The sequence below is a fragment of the Paramacrobiotus metropolitanus genome, unplaced genomic scaffold (assembly GCF_019649055.1).
Source record: "Paramacrobiotus metropolitanus isolate TYO unplaced genomic scaffold, Prichtersi_v1.0 Parri_scaffold0000087, whole genome shotgun sequence".
In the NCBI taxonomy this organism is placed as follows: domain Eukaryota; kingdom Metazoa; phylum Tardigrada; class Eutardigrada; order Parachela; family Macrobiotidae; genus Paramacrobiotus; species Paramacrobiotus metropolitanus.
This window is the reverse complement of record NW_026570307.1, coordinates 15,347-33,822: the sequence shown is the minus strand read 5'-3', so window position 1 is coordinate 33,822 and position 18,476 is coordinate 15,347. Positions and strand designations below refer to the sequence as shown.

General features: G+C 41.7%; 1 protein-coding gene across 2 annotated transcripts; it reads right to left on the bottom strand.

Annotated features, from left to right (window-relative positions):
* Nucleotides 1–918: 918 nt before the first annotated feature.
* On the bottom strand, nt 919–17,794 carry LOC129596176 (uncharacterized). Of its 2 annotated transcripts, XM_055493374.1 has the most exons (7): nt 17,322–17,794; nt 17,179–17,261; nt 13,408–14,524; nt 9,915–10,395; nt 7,785–8,283; nt 3,054–4,291; nt 919–1,545 (listed from the first exon to the last, which is right to left on the bottom strand). In XM_055493374.1, the coding sequence occupies exons 3-7, from the start codon at nt 14,399–14,401 to the stop codon at nt 1,251–1,253; spliced, it is 3,507 nt and encodes a 1,168-aa protein (XP_055349349.1). In that variant the 5' UTR covers nt 14,402–14,524; nt 17,179–17,261; nt 17,322–17,794; the 3' UTR covers nt 919–1,250. The 2 variants fall into 2 exon arrangements, with proteins under 2 accessions (XP_055349349.1, XP_055349348.1); XM_055493373.1 differs by having other exon boundaries at nt 17,179–17,794.
* Between the last annotated feature and the right edge of the window lie 682 nt (nt 17,795–18,476).

Below are 18,476 nucleotides of genomic sequence, written 5' to 3'. Positions count from 1 at the left end.
AGCAAGCGGTTTACGGTGACGGTTGTCCCGCTGTGTTCTTATTTTTGACCGATAAAATATCTACTCTAGAATACAGTTTTGATGACCGATACACAATTTTAAATAATGCCGGCGTGACGGCGTCGCATGAAAGTTCTTCTGCACTCGAGTACTGTATCGTGATGCGATTCTATAAATGCGTATACTTACTTGTACTGCTAGTAACTTGTAACAAAACTTTGCAGGAGTAATCGTCATGCAACTGGTAGATGTTCCGTTTGATTGCCGGGCCATTATTGACCTATAAACCGTAATAAATTAATTTTGCTAATACGATGTTATTGGGATAACAAGCACAATTCGGAGCAGCTGCTGAAACATCCCCGCACAGTCGCGCTTTGTGCGTAGTCTGTAAACAAGAATATTAGCACCAATGAAGCGCTATTGTAATACACATGTCTACTATTGAATAAAACAGAGCTTAATTAATACTGTGTAAAACAATGACTTACCGAATAAATAACAATCCATACAGTGCACAAACTACAGTTGAGCGTGACGCTTTAGTATTTTATATGATTTATCATTTAATAATGCTACATAGATCACGGCGACGCTATCCCACAATGGCATAACCACTATATATAAGGTCTGTATTGTACATTAGTACATACAACATACAATAGTGCGAGTATTATAGTACCAGCAGCTTTAGCAATGCATATTTTTGTTTTGTGCATTAATTAATTAATTTTGTTAATTTATTAATTTTGTTACCGTATTTTTCGGTGCGTACGCAAAGATATTCACTTTGAATATGGCGACCGTGAGTTTTGAGAACTGTACATTCACAACCAGCACCATTTACGTATTATTAAACAGACACTTTTGCAACCCATTTTAGTGATCATTGACCATTTTATTGATATTTATCACAGTATTGCCATTCAGCTGTACAAATTTTCAGAATAAAGACGTTAGACCACAATTTTACACTTGCACACCCACGCGCCTCTCCGACTAGTCCGTAAAGGTCACCAGACAAATGAGCAAAAATCACAGCAGTGTGACGGGTAATTTGTACCGCCAAAAACACCATCGATCGCCAGTACATTCTGCTTGATCAAAAAAATTGGCCACTTTCTCTTAAGTACACAGTGCACATTCACACTTGGACTGGAAAAGAGTAGTATTGTTTGTAGGAAAAGAGTATGTTTACGTTGGAGAATGGTCCCGTTCTCTCCCCATCGCTTTCTTTTTCTCATGCTCTTTCAAGTGTAGCCGTGCGCCGGTGTCGCTGGTGTGGCATCGGTGTTCAATGTTATGCCCAGTGCCCCAAATACCGGTCTACTATTTTCCCCGTCAATACTCCGCACTTCATCGCCGAACTGCAAACTGAGTATGGATGTTGAGCCGGGCTGACAGGAGTGGTTCAGTGCCGATAGGGAGACGCTCTTACGACTGGATGTACGCCGGAATGTGTGCCGGTCATCCAGGGGAATATTTTCACCCGAATTATCACTGACGATTAATAAAGGCTGGGTCACGTTTGGTCCATTTTCTGTTCTGTAATGTAAACAATACAAATTCATTGCAAATTTGTAAATGTGGCCACGTAATCCGCAAATGTACCGTCTCTATTGTAATGTTTAACATTTTTACAAAATGCGGTTTGTAAACTGTGTACATCAATGTCCTATCGAGTAGTTAAAATCTTTACTGAAAATTCTTCGCAATAATAAATCTCGCATTTACGAATATGCGTTAACTACATTGGGAATAATCCACAGCGACCTTTAAATAATACCATATGACAAATGTATAAAATTATGTGTAAAAATGCTTACTTATGCATTCCACATGGTTTAATTTGACTATGACTAGAAGGACCAAGGCAATAAAATCTAAATCTTGTAATAAATTCTCACCAGGGCACATAGGGGTCCTCCAAATTCAGAAAAATCTCATCTTTTGTAAAAAGGTAGCATACTACCCAACTATGCTTAAAAAATATTTTTGGCTGCTGTAATTAAGATAGGCGTGGCCAGCGCGAATTAAAAGAGTACGCAATACCGCATGCGTACTATGCTGTTACAATGCACAGCGCAGGCTTTTGCATACTAGTAGCAGTCATCACATTGATCACAAAGCCATTAGCATGGACTCGGGCAGCTGCTTATTGTTAGCACCGAGGCAAGTGAAACCCAAACGCGGTGGTCCCTACCACCGCTGTCAAACTGCAAATTTTCGAAATTTTTTATTTCTGGATTGGTGAATCTACTATTATTTAAATTAGAAGAAAATTTTTCGCATTTTTACACATACTGTTATAATAACACATGTTAGGTAATAAATAGCACATTTTTGAAAGTCGGCAATTTGAAAGCGGTGGTAGGTACCACCGCGTGCGGGTTTCACTTGCCTCGGTGCTAACTGCAAAGCAGCTGCCCGAGTCCATGCTAATGGCTTTGTGATCAATGTGATGACTGCTACTAGTATGCAAAAAGCCTGCGCTGTGCATTGTAACAGCATAGTACGCATGCGGTATTGCGTACTCTTTTAATTCGCGCTGGCCACGCCTATCTTAATTACAGCAGCCAAAAATATTTTTTAAGCATAGTTGGGTAGTATGCTACCTTTTTACAAAAGATGAGATTTTTCTGAATTTGGAGGACCCCTATGTGCCCTGGTCAGTAGAAGTGCAGTGAATGTGAAGGGGTGAAGGGGAAGTAAAATTTGACGACTTTATAAACTGCTGATGGGAAACGACCCAAATAAGTTCATGACCTTCCTAGACCTTAGTAGAAATAATTAGTTTGAATATATAGTGTGAAGTTCGACGAAAAAAAGTGATGATCACTCATTGACGCTAAGCAGATATACCGCACAGACGGCTCAACGGAACGCAACCTTCTTGTGACAGATCGGAAATCAATATTAGAATAAGGAATCGCGTAACAAATACGTAAAAGCCATTAGTCTGCCATGTCTATCAGCATCTTGATCTCAAGTAGGCAGTCGGTCACCCTTGTTACACTACTGCCCGGACCGCGGCAGATAGCAAAAAACCTTACTTTCTCATGCTTTCTTGCTGCAACTCCTGTTGTGCTTCCAACTTCAACTTCTGCAGCAGGCCCATCAAGTAGTCACGATCCTTGTACAATCGCCGATACACATCGAATTTATCACTAACAAAGGTCATGGGGATCGACCAGAACACGAGACCGATGACGGCGCACACGCTGCCGACGAGTTTGCCCCACGCCGTCATGGGCACCACATCCCCGTAGCCAATGGTCAGCATGGTAATCCACGCCCAGTACATGCCGCGCGGGATGGACGAAATATGCTCCTCACCCTCACTATCGGTCTCCGCAATATACGCCAAACTCCCGAACAATACGGAGGCGATGAGGAGAAAATACACCGCCAAACCCAGCTCCGCCCACGTGGCTTTGAGGATCTCGGCGATCATCTGGATGCGGCGGGAGTGCCGGCTGAATTTAAATAAACGGACTAATTTAATTAAACGGATCGTCCGCAACAGCCCCAGGGTGTTGACCACCACCAGGGTGCTGGTTTCGCCGTAGAATAGCTCCGCCAACGAGACAAAGTACGGTAAGATGGCCAGGAAATCTATAAAGTTCAACGCGGAGCGGAGGAATTTCCACCGGCGTGGACTCACCGCAAAGCGGATAATCAGCTCGAAAATAAACCATGTGACGCACATCGTCTCCACAATAAACAGTGCCGCCGGGCCGGTACAGTTCTCGGTGAAGAGGGTACCGAAAGTGGCGCGCGATGTATTGTAGACATGATGGTAATGCGGATCCACGTGCAGCTGGCTGGCGTTGTTTAGGTAGCTGTCCGGCAGAGAACAATTCCACGATTGGAAAACTTCCATGGTCTCCAGACAGAATACCAGCACCGATGTGCCGGTGGCGCCGATGGAGATGGCCGCCACGATCTTCGCCAGGGTATTGTATTCCAGATTCTCAAAGACATGAAACCAGTATTTTTGCCGGGGAGAATCCGGTTCTTGGGTTTCCACAATGTAGATACCCTCTAATTCCAGCAACGGGATTATGGCTTCCCGGCCCAGCTGGAAAAACTCCACTTCGTCGATAAATCGACGCAGACTGATGTAGGGCGGACGTTGTAGGGCACCGTTCGAACGGTAGTAATAGTGAATGGCCGGAAAAATATCTGTGTTACGAGGAAAAAAGTAGAGTTTTTCTTTGGGATTGTAGTAAGGCCGGCGTTTTTCCACGTTTCCGAGAAGAGAATTGGGATAATTATCCAGTTCGTATTGCTGAAAACAGTAAGGGCAATATTTTATTATTTGCTTTATGACTTCAACATGTTCTCACTTACTGTTAACCTGCCCATCTTTACTCGAAATTACTTGCATGCGTAATTACTTGAAGACAAAATTATAACTGCAAAGTGCAAACCGAGCCATCAAAACAACGACGCCAGAAATAAGCAGTCCGTTATTTAATAATATTGCATTATGCATGCTCGTACAATCTTCTACTCTCTATGTGACTTAATTAAAATGTACTCAAACATTTCTAAGACAGGTTCTGAAGAAAGTATAGAACATCAATCGGGAAAATACGGAAAAATATGGAATATCAATCGATGACTGTACTAATGAATACGCAATCAAATAATAAAAGCGGTATTGTGTAATGAATGGATGATTGGACTGTAGAATTATGTTCGTTGGGTACTGTAGGTCCCCTGGTAAAGCCTTATAATGAATGGAGTATATGCCAATACCGGCAATATCATGCAGTTTTGCACATTTACGACCACAGTGCGTAGTGTATTTTTTTCGATGCTCAAAGCAGTATATAATTCAATGACCTTTTTAAGTCAATCGTTTTTCAGACAGTAACACCTGCTTGTCCAGTTCGAAAATTAACGATGACATGTTCCCGTGTGGTTACATAACGCGGCACTAGCCTATTTGGATGATCAAATGGAACATGCGCTTTTAAAGATTTTTTCCAGTGATTAGTCGAGCGCCGTATTACAGCACATCTCTCCATGTCCAGTCCGATAAATTCGTTCAGAGAATCCAGCCATCCGTGCTATATTTATTAAGGAAAATTTCCTAATCGATTATGTTTGCTCAAATGGTGTGACAATATGCTTCAACCATTCACCTTGATTTGGGAAAACATTTTCAAAATCCGTTTAGCTATGATCATTGACGTCATGAGCACTTATATAATTTCCATCAGGAATACAAGGGGAACGCGTTATGCATATAACACATTTTCACATCACCAACTACTGTAAAGTGATAGAAAGCGAAGTTATTGGATCATCCACCGTTAACCGGCACTGTCAGAGCGCTGTGAACGCTCGTTACGATCATCATTAGGAGCGAAAACAAGAGAACGCTTTTTGTTGATGTATATTGCAGAGCTCTGACCATCGTGACTCAATTATACAGTGTCTTTTTTAACGGTCACTTGATACTTAATTCAAATGTCATACCAAACTGAAAAACATTTTCTCATGGCTCATGTCTTACGCAGGTGAAAATCGACCATAATCCGAGATATAAATTCGTTATTTAATCCCAGGAGGATCGGCTTCGCTACTCAGAAGTGCCAAAATGCAACGCATTTCCTAAAACACCAATAAAAATAGCGCACCAGTTGTGATCCACAAAGGCCACGTCAGTGCGTAATTCTACTAACGCAGTCATATGGAACATCGCACCAATCAGAACACTATTCAAATCACGCTTTTCATTTGCAAACTTGAAAAATTAAACCAACGTAAGAAGTGAGCGTGTGAAAATTATTTTTATATGTTAGACAATTTATATATACGTACAGAACTTTTTTCAATTGTGCGCAGCATGCACCATAAAACTTGCATATTTTACGTCATAATTGGTGATAACGTACTAAAATTAGTCTGAGTCAATTAATATACTTTACAGAAATAATTATTTACATTAAAAAGGATGCGGTACATCTGTGAGTTCGGTTGTGAATTTTTGCGCTGCGGAAGACATTGTGAATATTTTCTACATGAAGCGTCTTAATTAATTGGTGGTTCACAAAGAGAGACCAGCAGTAAAACTGGTTATAATTATCGCCATACACGTACACTGCAACTCTTTCATAAATTAAAATCATTTAGCTCTGATTTCCGTATTATCAAGATGCTCGGTATGGACACTTTTTAAACTGCTATTGCGAGACTTGCGCGCGTTAAGTCTTTAATGCTACTACACCACATCAGTACAGCATACAATGCAAAGTGGAAGCAGTAAAGTAAGGCGAAAATACAGAAGCACATATTAACGGTAGAAATCGATGACATGTAGTTAAATATTCCGAGTAGTTCGCAAATCTAAACACGCCTCAGCCGTTTTACCGTCTGTTGACACAGTGGGATCAGAAAGAGGAAGGGATATTTGTAAAACAAACCTAACATTATCCACAGCATTCCCCTTTGTCATAGCGTTCAAGCGGGGCCAGCAGGAACACAGCTCTTACGTCGGCACCGCACTGGGACACACAATGTATACATATAAGTACTGCTGGCCGCCCTGTTGGATGCGGTGGGAAAATGTTATTTAACCTGATGCCAAAGGGAGACACGTAAAAAATTCATGGAATTGTCCTTCTGTCATTCATTACCAGCCAAACAGTTTAACAACCACTCACGAAGCGAAGGCTGTGAAGCAGCTGTCGTTTCGAGTGCCGATCATACACTACACCAAACCATTTTACGAAGCTTGTACAGGGATCTTTGTGCCTCTGTATGCGCATTGGATCAAATGATATGTTACACATGCACTTTACAAAGATCAGTTAGTATAATTAAACATTGCTATAATGATTAAGTTTGTGTTTTGCATGAACAGAAGAGGAAAATAAAATCCTAAAGGATAATGTCAAACAGTTTATTGGTTAATCGTTAATCATTATTAACGAATCGGCAAAACCAGGCGTGAATATGTGTTGCCAGCTGAACAACATAAAAATGTCGGATTTCAACTTCTGCATAGCTTGTACAGTAGCATGGCTTGCAAACGATCAAAGCGGTGCAAGAAGTAACTACTTTACTTGCCTTAATGAACCAAAAACATTAAGCGCATTTAGCATATGTTATGTCCCTTTAAAATAACATACTGGTCGTAAGTCAATCGAGGGTTGGATAAGTATGCCTGGAATCTGGCGGAATGGCACCGTATATAAGGGATATATGTATTGATTGTTGAGGCATAAAATGGAGAAACCTGCTGCTGATCACTTGCATGTGCCGGAAACTATCTTGGGCACTTTAGACACTGACACCACTAATAATTGCTATCACATATAGCTGGCAGGGGGGAAAGGCCCTTCCTCCCTGCTTAACGTGACCGGGCCGGGACAATCCCAGAGCGTCATAAATCTCTCCAAAGGCGCTCGTAATACTAGAGTACCGGCCCATTAAGCATCGGCAGGGATCAAGTCAATCATCTGCGCCCCGAAGAATACTGTGCTGCTTTTTGCTTTCTCCTTGGCCGTGCGATATCATGACAAGATTTGTTTGGGTTTACGTGACAAATTGTTGCATGGGATTGTACGCAAAGGGGGCAGATTTGCTCACTATGGTCCTGTACGATGTGATTAATGTATAATACATTGAGTCCGTTAATGCTTATACCATCGATCTGGCTTAAGACAACTTTGACAGTCAACGAGCCAGTAAAATGTGAATCATTAGTGCCTTAAAAAACGACCGGATGTCGGCGCATTATGCGTAAGACATAATCAATGCAGTTTTACCTTAAAGATAAATTCCGCTCCATTGACCGACACGGTGATCTCCGGACCCAGATAGTCGTCTTCCGCCAGCAGTTTACTCCGCACTGTGTGATGTTCCGCCCGTTTGTCGTGATCGTACAGTTTCAAATAGGCATTGTACTCTGAATAGGTCTTCATTAGGGCGTGAAATTCCGACGCGATCGACTGCAGGACGAAGGCGATAAAAATCAGCCCGACCACACCGCATACACAGGCCACAAACTGTCCGGCGGCTCGCTTCGGCACACTATCACCGTATCCGACGGAGGTCATACTGATGACCGCCCACCAGAAACCGGCCGGGATACTGGTGTAGGCCGTATTGGGTCCGCCCTCGACGGCATAGATAAAGCCGGAGAACAGGATGTCGCAGATGATGAGAAGGAATATCAGGACGGCAATTATATCGAAATTATTCTTAATAGCCTGGATTAGTACACCGACGGATTTGAGTTTGTAGTGGCGTGATAGGTCGAATATCCTGGAATGAGCAATACAACACCGGTCAAAATAACGCCCCCATCTGTACTCCCGGTGTCACAGTTAATAATTCACGTAATGACTTTGGTATTCGCACGGTAATCAGTTGCACGATTGCGCAGATTAGCGCCAACGTAAACCCACCGCCGCGTGTTGTAATTAACTATTGGCGTGCCGATTGTTCTAATTCTATCAGGAAACAGTATCAAAATTAGCCGGTGTAATTTACGGCGGCTCACTACAAATTATTTAAAAGATACAGGTGGATTATTTTGTTTATGATTTTATGTCCGAATGATCTTGCATCAGTTACGGTAATTCGCGGTTTTTAAAGCTAGTGGTATGCACACGCAGTGTGGGCATAAATTTCAAAATCGTCTAGGGCATCTAACCATAAAATCCAACCTTTATTTTTTATTGGTTCATAATAGACAAAACTACATATATGTGTCAATAAAATATGTTAATATCTTTAAAACTGGTAGCGCGCATTTGCGGAGAATACTAATTTATGAGCAGTTTTTGTAGAGATCTTGCGTTTTTGAAGCCTTTACGGTTCCATTAGTAAATCGAATGTTTGGACCCAAAAATAAAACGCATTAGTCATTTCGGCTCGATATATTGTTGGTGCCCACGACTCTATGCACAGTCCTCTGTATTGTAAAATTGTTAAAATGGACCGAATACAGTAAGACTGATTGTGGATAAGTAGCATCCTCCTCTCGAATATTTGCCGGTTAGACGAACTCGGACGATTAGCCTCGACAAAGTCTACGAGTAGAGAAAATATCGGGACATCCTACATGTCTTTTGATTTGATTATTTGTTCAGCGACTCATCGTCGACGCTCTGATTATAAGATTTGCCATCGTTTTTGCCCAAGAGGCATCTTCGCAAATAAAATTTGCATTTTATGTTAAATGTCAGAAAAAAGTCGAGGGAATCCGCCTGAATTAATGACGGCTGACAAGTGATACATGTGTGTGCAACAGGACTTTTATGAACAGCAAATACTCAACCGGAACTTCCATGCTAATATTTGCTTTAACATTTTTACTCCCATCCAACTAAGGGCACCCGCGAGACGGCCATGCAAATTAGCCCCCAACCACTGTGGGTCTCTCTGGATAGTGTCAGTGTTTGAGCGTTTAAACCTATCGTAATGCTTCGATGCCGGTGACTATATACAGAACTGTCCTTTTGATCTTTCCACTTTGTTTTACTCCGTCAACGACTTTTTTGATAAAAACATGCTTATACATGGGTTCTTCCTTGCATAGTAATATCGAAAAAGTTACAGATACTTTCAAAACCGCATTAGCAAATTGTAATTTTGCAGCACACTATAAATGTTAGATCAAAGGATTTACATGCTTTCTGTTAGAATATGTGCACAATATTATTGTTTTACCTATCTGCTTTGCTTGTGTATCTCCATACAACTTTTTATTGATTATTTGTTATTTACGGGATTAGCCGGATTTCATCCGGCTTATATCTGAAGCGTCACTGCGTTCGTTGCAGGGCATGTGCTAACATTTAGAACAACACTGCTACCTGATGTGCCGGCAAAGACAGTACTTTTTGTCTTGGGCATACATAGAACCCATACAAAATATTCCCGGCTCTCACCTTAGTATCCTGAATAATCTGATAACTCTGACGGCAGCAAACTTGGACGTTTGACCTTGGAATTTAACATCACCCAGAATCATGGTTAAGGTCACGAAATAAGGCACAACAGCGAATAAATCCACCCAGTTCATCCAGTTCTTAGCAAAGGCTTTTTTACTTGGACAGACAATAAAACGTATTATCAGCTCCAAACTAAAGTACACTACACAAATGGTATTCAGTATAAAAATAGGATTGCGTGGTGCGGAATAGGAGGCCTCTCCGTCCACGTCGAGATAGTCCAGTTCCGGTAAGGTTTCCAGACAAAATAACACAACAGACAGCAGCGTTAATCCCATCGACAGTGCACTAATAAATTTGGCCCATACACCAGTTTCCGGATTCTCCAAGATATCCCATAATTGGGCATGGAGAGGATGCTTAAAATGCTCATAATTGATATGCGTATGCCCTTGGGTGAAGTGTTCAAATCGGATACCTGCAATGTCAGGAAAACGGCCATAGTAAGTAGCTTTATCGTGCAAAAGCTTTTTGTGCTCATGACCTACTCTAGAGTTATATTGTATATCGCATACTGCTAATGATAAATCAATATTATAAAATCACTTTTTTTACAGAATAACTTCGTTTCGATGTGCGTAAATCGTTGGTTAGCCCAACAAGACATTTTGTCGCCTACAGATTAATTATGAGTATGTTGTTGGCCTTCCTATTCTACGTAGATACACAGTATTTAAACTCAGAATTTTGATTAAGGTAGCAAGCTTACTTTGTACATTTTTAAATAGGTTTACATATTTCCATACAATTTCGAAATTAGACAAAGGAATAAGCTTTTCTGAGATAGCTTATAGCGATGTTCTTTAAAGATTTCTAGACCACACATTTATGGCGATATGTATGATTGTATAATATACATCCGTTGTAAGACCTTAAATCATAAACCTAATCGACCCGATTTAACTGGACACTGCACTGAAAACGCTTAACAAACTGTAATCCTATTAGTTCGTATTGTGTGGCTGGTGACCGTCATAAGTTCTGCTCTATAAAAAAATCGATAAAAATTTTCTGGAATTTTGCAGTGTAATGGCGGTTCCACTTGTGCCAGGTATACATACACACGTCGAGTATTTTCGTGCGGAAAGCCTTTTAATAGGGCCTTCTCTTGTCTGAACCAGTGCGAAACTCTTGGAGAAATCTTTAATAAAAGGAAAGCACGAATCCTGCCAATAATATCGACCACTTCCCGAGACCACAATACGCTTATTCATATCCCGCATGACCAAGGTGTGCAAACCCTGGAAATGTAATATAGTGTTCTTTTTTTCTCCTCTTTTTCAGTGTTAACAGCTCGGATAGCGAATGTTTATAGCCAGTGTGGAGATTTTTGTCGCTCTGTAGGTTACAAATATTTTAAACTCCCGGTTGGCAAGTGGGAACTTTAAATCGTAAGTGTTATATACACTTATGCAGACGTATACACAGTTCGTTTATACTTTATCCCCAGCGCACTACAGACGGTATATCTATATGTAAGCGCACTGTATGATGGGTGCAGCTAATGGAGGCAGCGATAAATGCTTCTAAAAACTAACGGACAACTGCGTCTGTCAAACAACAAAAGGGCTACAATTTCCGGTTACACATAAGCCAAATGGATGTGAAATTGTGAATTAGCTGCCTAAATATTTGAGCTGAACAGGACTATGAAAAGGAATGGTGGCTGCCCGCTAAAACTGCTGTGCTATAATTATATACCGTACCTATGCAGACGCACGGCACATAAAAAACCTTTTAGTCGCTGTGAATTTTTTCCAGTAATTATTGTTTGCTTGCGTAGAACAAGAGTTGTGTATAATTACTTCCAAGCAAAATCGGATTCCATAATCCGCAATTGTATCAACATGATACACCATAAAACTCTAATGCCGTTTAAAAGAAAATCAAGAACATAAAGATTTTTCTTTCTCGGAGATGTACCGAGACTGTGTGTTTACATTAGGACTTACTGGAAAGAAAAGTCGACTAATTCAATATTCGTGACATTTCCGCTTATAAACTCCCCATCTGTTGGCACTTTAGTTCTCACACCAATATGACGGGCTGCGATGACGATGGCGACGTTGTGTGTAAATGGGAACTGTGACTTTTCATATACACACGCACACCGTGCGCGCGCGCGGTGCCACCAGAATGGCGCGCGATGTATAAAAAAGGATTGTGTACCCATCCCCGTTTAACCGCCACACGTATACGTAATATCCCCTATAGCTCCTTGGAGAGCCAATTTGTTCACATGCACGGGCATTGTGTGCGGCCTGCGACGACCACGTTCCCAGTCACTACGATTTCCAGCCGTATAAGTGCAATTAAAAGCTGACAATCGCCTAATAACCACTTGGCTAACTCCACTGTACACACCAGTCATACATATACCGCTTGATCGCAGCGGCAGGGCTTCCGCTCGCTCTGACAAAGACGATATATTATCGAACCGCTTTTCCGCTTGACCTGAGGATAAGAAGTGGTGACGTCAAGGGATGACTTTTTACTCCCTTCAGAAAGCTGGCGTTACAATGGACGTTTTTGCACAGTCCTGCTTTAAAAACTGCTGCCACCAAAGCAGGTTACCGTTACACAAATTTCTTGCAGCTATATGATTATCATCGGCTGTAAAGCTACTGCACTTGTACACTGTGTACAGAGTACAACTGTATTACGAATTCTTAGAACTTAGAAGCATACGTGAAAATATTCACACATGTTCGCGCTTCCGGAAAACTATTGCTAAAAATTTTGTAAAAAAGATTTCGATCGACAAGTCCCATTACTTTTTAAAATTATGCACTAATCGCTGCCGGCTTTAGTCCGCATAAAACCCTTAAAACTAATTTCATAGAACCGGCAACAGACAAACACAAAACGAGAGATCACAGGAGAGCTTTGCTCGTTTCTGCTATAAAGTATTATGTAACAAATACTGTAGCTACAGATTTGTATACCACAGTTAGTGGATACATTGTACGTATTATTTGTATGCTCTATGACAGTATGATCAAAAGCATGCGATCTTTCAAAGTACAGTTTGCGATTGTTTACAACAATATAAATACAAAAATCTTTTCCGAATCTCACTGATTCCCAGGTAATAAAATGAAATTGTTAAGATGCATAATACACATGATAATAATTCGCAAAATACTATTACGTCATAGGACCTCTATCGGAGCCTAATTATTAACTGTCCGAAATAGCTCTTGCACGACAATGCGAGAAGGAAATCCTTTATCCGCACATTTATAATTATAACAAAAACCCGTTACGACTGTTATATGCGGTCACCGGTTATCAAAGATTTGAAATTAAAAGCAAATTATGACAAAATCCTGCATATGTATTGATCTGTTCGTGCCAGCGTCAAGTACGCGTTAATATTCACACTTATTCGCCCCCGCCGACATCTTGATTGCCCACTCCACTTGCTTACCTTCTCTAATCAGAAGATCCTGCACCTCCTTGGGATCCAGCTCAAAGAGCTCCACCTGTTCCAGGTAAACACGCAGTCCGACACGGCCCGGCCGCATCAACATTTCCCCTTCATAGTATTCCAACACCGCGTTAAACACATCGGGCAGGGTATCGGGAAATACATAGCATTTGCGTGCCGTCGAATAGTAGCGGCGCCGCTTATCGGCATTACCGAGCAGTGTATCGGGATGCGTGGCCAGTATCCATTCCGGACAGCAGAAGCGCTGTCCGCCGGCAATAAAATGCACCATATCGTATGAGTGGCTGGCTTGTGCGCTGGCCATATTCACGCGCAGTCGTACACGGGCGGCATGGTGATGACTATTCCGTGGACCGGCAGCATGATCACGGCGGGACTGATTAATGCCCGTGCAATCGGCCAGTAAGCGGATAAAACTATTGAGTGTCCCGCGGAAAGGTGATGATTTGCCAGGCGCTTTGGGTGTAGCAGCAGCAGGTGCTGTTGTAGTTGTTGTCGATGCGCTAATAATCCCGGCGACATCGACGGTATGCGGCTGACTGCACGGTGTACTGCTGCCGGTACTCGTACTGGATTCCCAGTGATCGACAGATGAATAGGAATTATGAGAATTATAATCAGCGGATGTACAGGATGCTGTCTGTGACAGAGCGGAACTACTATTGTAAGGTATATTGGGACTGTTGATCGGCACTGCCGCGGTTGCCGCAACAGCGCTGGGACGCTTAGCATAGGCATGTTGCGGCCGATTGCTGGGCGTAGGCGGCCCGTACGGTGGTGACGTGGTGCTGCGCGGGGAGGCGGCTAAGGAGTCGGATGTGTCGGAGTTCAGTAGGGTGTAGCGGCGGCGGATGGGAGAGGAAGCGGACGGGCAGCTAGCACTGCGTATCGGTGTAGTTGTGCCGGCCATACTGTCCCTGTCCGCGCAGCAATCATCATGCCCCGATCGATCCCGACCCATACTGGTACTCATAGTAGTATACAGCTTCCCACAATATGATCGGCGATGGGAACCGACACGTCGATACGTGTGTTATACACCGCCGGGCCCGTGTAGCCGCGTTCCCGCTCAATCCAGCCAATTGACAGGTCAAACCTGGTAGAAGAGAATGAAAAAAGTCGAGGTTTTTTCCTTGTCAAGCATGCTCAATTATTGCACGTCAAAAGAGGGGATGGATTGACTTCTTCAAGTGCGCTTTTCAACCGGGGTCCTTTTTATTAAACGCCACAAGAGGGAGGTGTGTCCCCGACCACAGGCAAGCTGAGAACGCACTACTGCCGGTACAGTGCAATACAGTTTAACATGGCTATTTGATTATACAGTTATATGAAAACAAATCTCCTTTTTTTCAGTACATGAATTGTGAAATTGTAAAGAACGTTCAGTGTACAGAGTCTGTAGGTGCTAAATTAATTAAATAATCAATCATAACTAACGAGCACGTCTTATTTATAGAAACTGCAGAAACTGCAAATCAGCCGTGTCGATAACTTGACATAAGCGTATCCGGGAAAAGCAAAAACAATTAAGCGTACTTCTACTGCATACTACCGGCACTGTTAATGTGATAATGTATATACTACACAATAAAAGCAGAAGCGCGCACAGGTAATTTTGGGGGCAATCCGCTGTTTTGATGTTTTGGCGATAACTGAATTGTGCATGAATACTGTTAAATATTTCTCCACAACTTTTGCGTTGCGTTCAAATGTAAACGTTATAAATAATAAATAAAGATGTAGTGCGCATGCTGCACTGGTTAAAGATTGTGTTGCACTTGAATGGTTTAAATTTTTACGAGCAACTAGTGTTTGCAGCTGCATGATACTAACTTACTCGTACAAGCGCAATTTAAATCGATCGACGCACATATTACGCACAGAACGCTTGTACATTAAATCCATTTAGATTGATTACGTTAAAGTTGTAACAAGAAGGAATTCTAATAACGCACATTGAAATGTGCCGCCTGGAAGTTAGCATCGTGTTTAGAAACCACGATAAAATGCCCATCGATGATATCAACCCAAAATAAGACGCACATTATTGAACTACAGTATATTGACGGTGTAAGTCTGCGACGGTGACGTTAACGATTTTACAGTGAGTTAAAGTTTTCTTGTTTCAGTTACCAAAATTATTTTAGTATTTCAAAAATTTGCATCTTGCACTACCTGTTTGGAAAATTTTGCACTTTTTCTTATAAATTGTTACACATACACATACAAATTGTTACACATACACATAACCTAAAATGTGCATACCGCAACGGGTATCCACTATCCAGCACGAATGCGATTATTTTGCCTTGGTTAAATTATGTTAACTCCTACTTTATGTGTTGCGGAATGCCCAGCTGATTGTTCGCTGCGCAATATTAATTACGAAAGCATGGCAAAACTTCTATCAGCAGCTGCTCAAACCGGAAGTAGGAAAACGTGTACCATGCAGAAATGTGACTTATGGATAGGAAGGCTCAATATTATACGTAATATACGTAATACTCATCAAGCGCATCGGTATTCCACTGCCGTCGCGCATGATCCTGACATTTCGATATAAAGTGGACATGAGAAAATATGTTTACTAAAGTTTGACATGAGAGTCTGAACTTATGGCGCGCTGGATCACATCGTGACAGGATATTTTTAGCCACCATCCGACTTACCAGGCTGTTTTATTATGTATGGACCTACTGGAGGTTTCTCAAGTTCACTGAACGTTCATTACCAAGTTACGTATTGCTATATTTTTCGTTCCTAAAAAAATAATGAGACATCATCGAATGCGATCAGCGCTTTATCAGGATCGTCTTGGAAGAGAAACGTTTGCGAGAAAAATTATATAACTATCGGTACTATAGCTCGATGCTCTGCTAATTTTAAAAATGAGTGCACTTCTTTCCTTCGATGCATGCTACGTTTTCCGGCTATAAGCAGATCGACTAAAATTTTATTTAAAGCTCAAGTTCCCCAACTAAGAAATGGGCATAAGAGATTACAACAATATACAAAACGTAAAAAAATGGATCGTTTGAGCGTATGCATCGACGTTTGAACACTTTTTAGTTTTAGTAATTTGCAATGGACTGAACATGAAAAGTTGATGTCTTAATCGCTCACGCGTGCGTAATAATACTGCGCATCTAGTATCTACGGCCGATGATTAAATTATCAATACAGTCAGCTTGGAGATAACAGTTTTGCAGTAGTTGTTCCGGCGATTGTGAACAGATAACCGCACATCATTTGGACAAACAAAGATACATTCTTTAAAAAAAGGATTATTTCTCAATAACATACCAGGATTCACATACAAAAAAAGTACATACGGATTGTTTACGGTTGACCTTTAAATGTCAGCATAATTTACGTTTTCACAGCGGTATGCCTGTGATTTCACGCGGCTGTGGTACTAATTTTCATTCAACACGTCCTTTTGCTTGCGTCTGTGCTGTTTTTAATCGTTTAAAGGGATGATACGCCGCAAAAGCGCGTCGGAGAAATACGCACATCTCATATAATTTTAGTAATTAAAAGGCCGATGTTGCCTGTAATAGCAGAGTGTCAATAATGGTGTATTTTCTTGATTCAGTGATGTTCGATATCTTATATGTAATGTAGAACGGTTCTTACGTTCTGGGATCACTTATAACTTAAGAAAGACACATGTACAGAGTATCCCGAACATATTTACGTTATCCATAGCGTATACTTGCACAGCTGATCATAATGCTCTAGTTTTCGTACCTTCAGTCTTCTATTAGTTCCGCATCCGATCTCATCGGTTAATCGGTCTGCCGTTTTATTGCTTGCAAATTGCCATCCAAATCCTATAATGTCCACATTATCCGTCACAATGGATAACTCAAGCAGTTAACGGAAAGACAAACACAGTAGTGCCATGTTCGAATATCCGTCCATCGATTTCCGCTCGGGTCCAGTTGGCATAAGACGCTAGCAGCCGATAGGATCATTCAAGCATAAGTTGGCCCGGTTATCTTGTTGGTTTTTTGATGATGAGACCGTTCAAACATGCGGACAAGCAGAAGAAGCGCCATGATGAAGAGAGTTAGCGAAGAGAGAGAAAGAGAGGAGAAATTTCTTTTCTATCTGGGCAAATCACAAAATTCTAATACGCTTGTTGATTCTCTCTTGTCGGCGCGCATATCAAGAACATTTTGGTCCCCTCGTTTCACGAGTGACTAATTGGTGCAGGATGCTGGGTGCGTTTCGTGTGCCTCGCCAGATATATTTTACTGCATGAGCCAGAAACATGTCTGTCATGTTTTCAGGATTCATATCGTGTGCAATATGACAGTACACGCATATAGAGCGAACGTGTGTGGTACGTGTATGTGCGCTAACCATCGTCTAACCGGAAGTGGAATTCGGTGGGAAATATAATGAAGCGGTCCCGTGTACAATGCGCCGGGGCAAAAAGTTGGGCATGGAATTATTTGCCCAGTGAAAGTAGTAATTGAGATCAAATTCCACGTACACCGCGCGCATTTCCACGGTAGTGTGTGCATTAATCAAGAAAGTGACGGCCATGGCCGGTCGCACGGGGGGCAAAAATAAACATGCAACGCTATTTTAGTGGCACATGTTTTGTACAAAAACTCTGCCATGTTTTGGATATGTTCCCTGGTTAAACACACCGGGGAGCAGTGTATATACACATCAAATGCCGGAATCGATCACAACGCTAGCTGAATCATGTTACCGTTAAGATTTTTATGACACAATAGGAGCGGTCTAGATTGGCAACTTCCGATGTAGTTATGGAGGTTTGTAGTGTTTAGGGATAAATGTCATTTGCTAGCTGTGTGAACACAGAACATTACGTGGTCATGATACAGTCCGAAGCCATTTAAAACGTTCAGGTATAATTTTTGCGCAAATAGAAAATAAGTTGAAAGATTCGTACTTTCATCCAGCTTTTGAAACCGATCACGATGCATGCTGCATCCGATTGCACCGCCGCATGCGTACCGTGGTTAGTGCTGTGACCGATGGTTGAAAGTGTACAGCATATCGCTCACCGA

Coding starts and splice junctions, on each gene's coding strand:
- LOC129596176 (XM_055493373.1), bottom strand. CDS start 14,401: ATGAGTACCAGTATGGGTCGGGATCGATCGGGGCATGATGATTGCTGC. Junction 4,292..7,784: donor GAGCGGAATTTATCTTTAAG/GTAAAACTGCAT, acceptor TACTGTTTTCAG/CAATACGAACTGGATAATTA. Junction 1,546..3,053: donor CAGCAAGAAAGCATGAGAAA/GTAAGGTTTTTT, acceptor TTTACATTACAG/AACAGAAAATGGACCAAACG.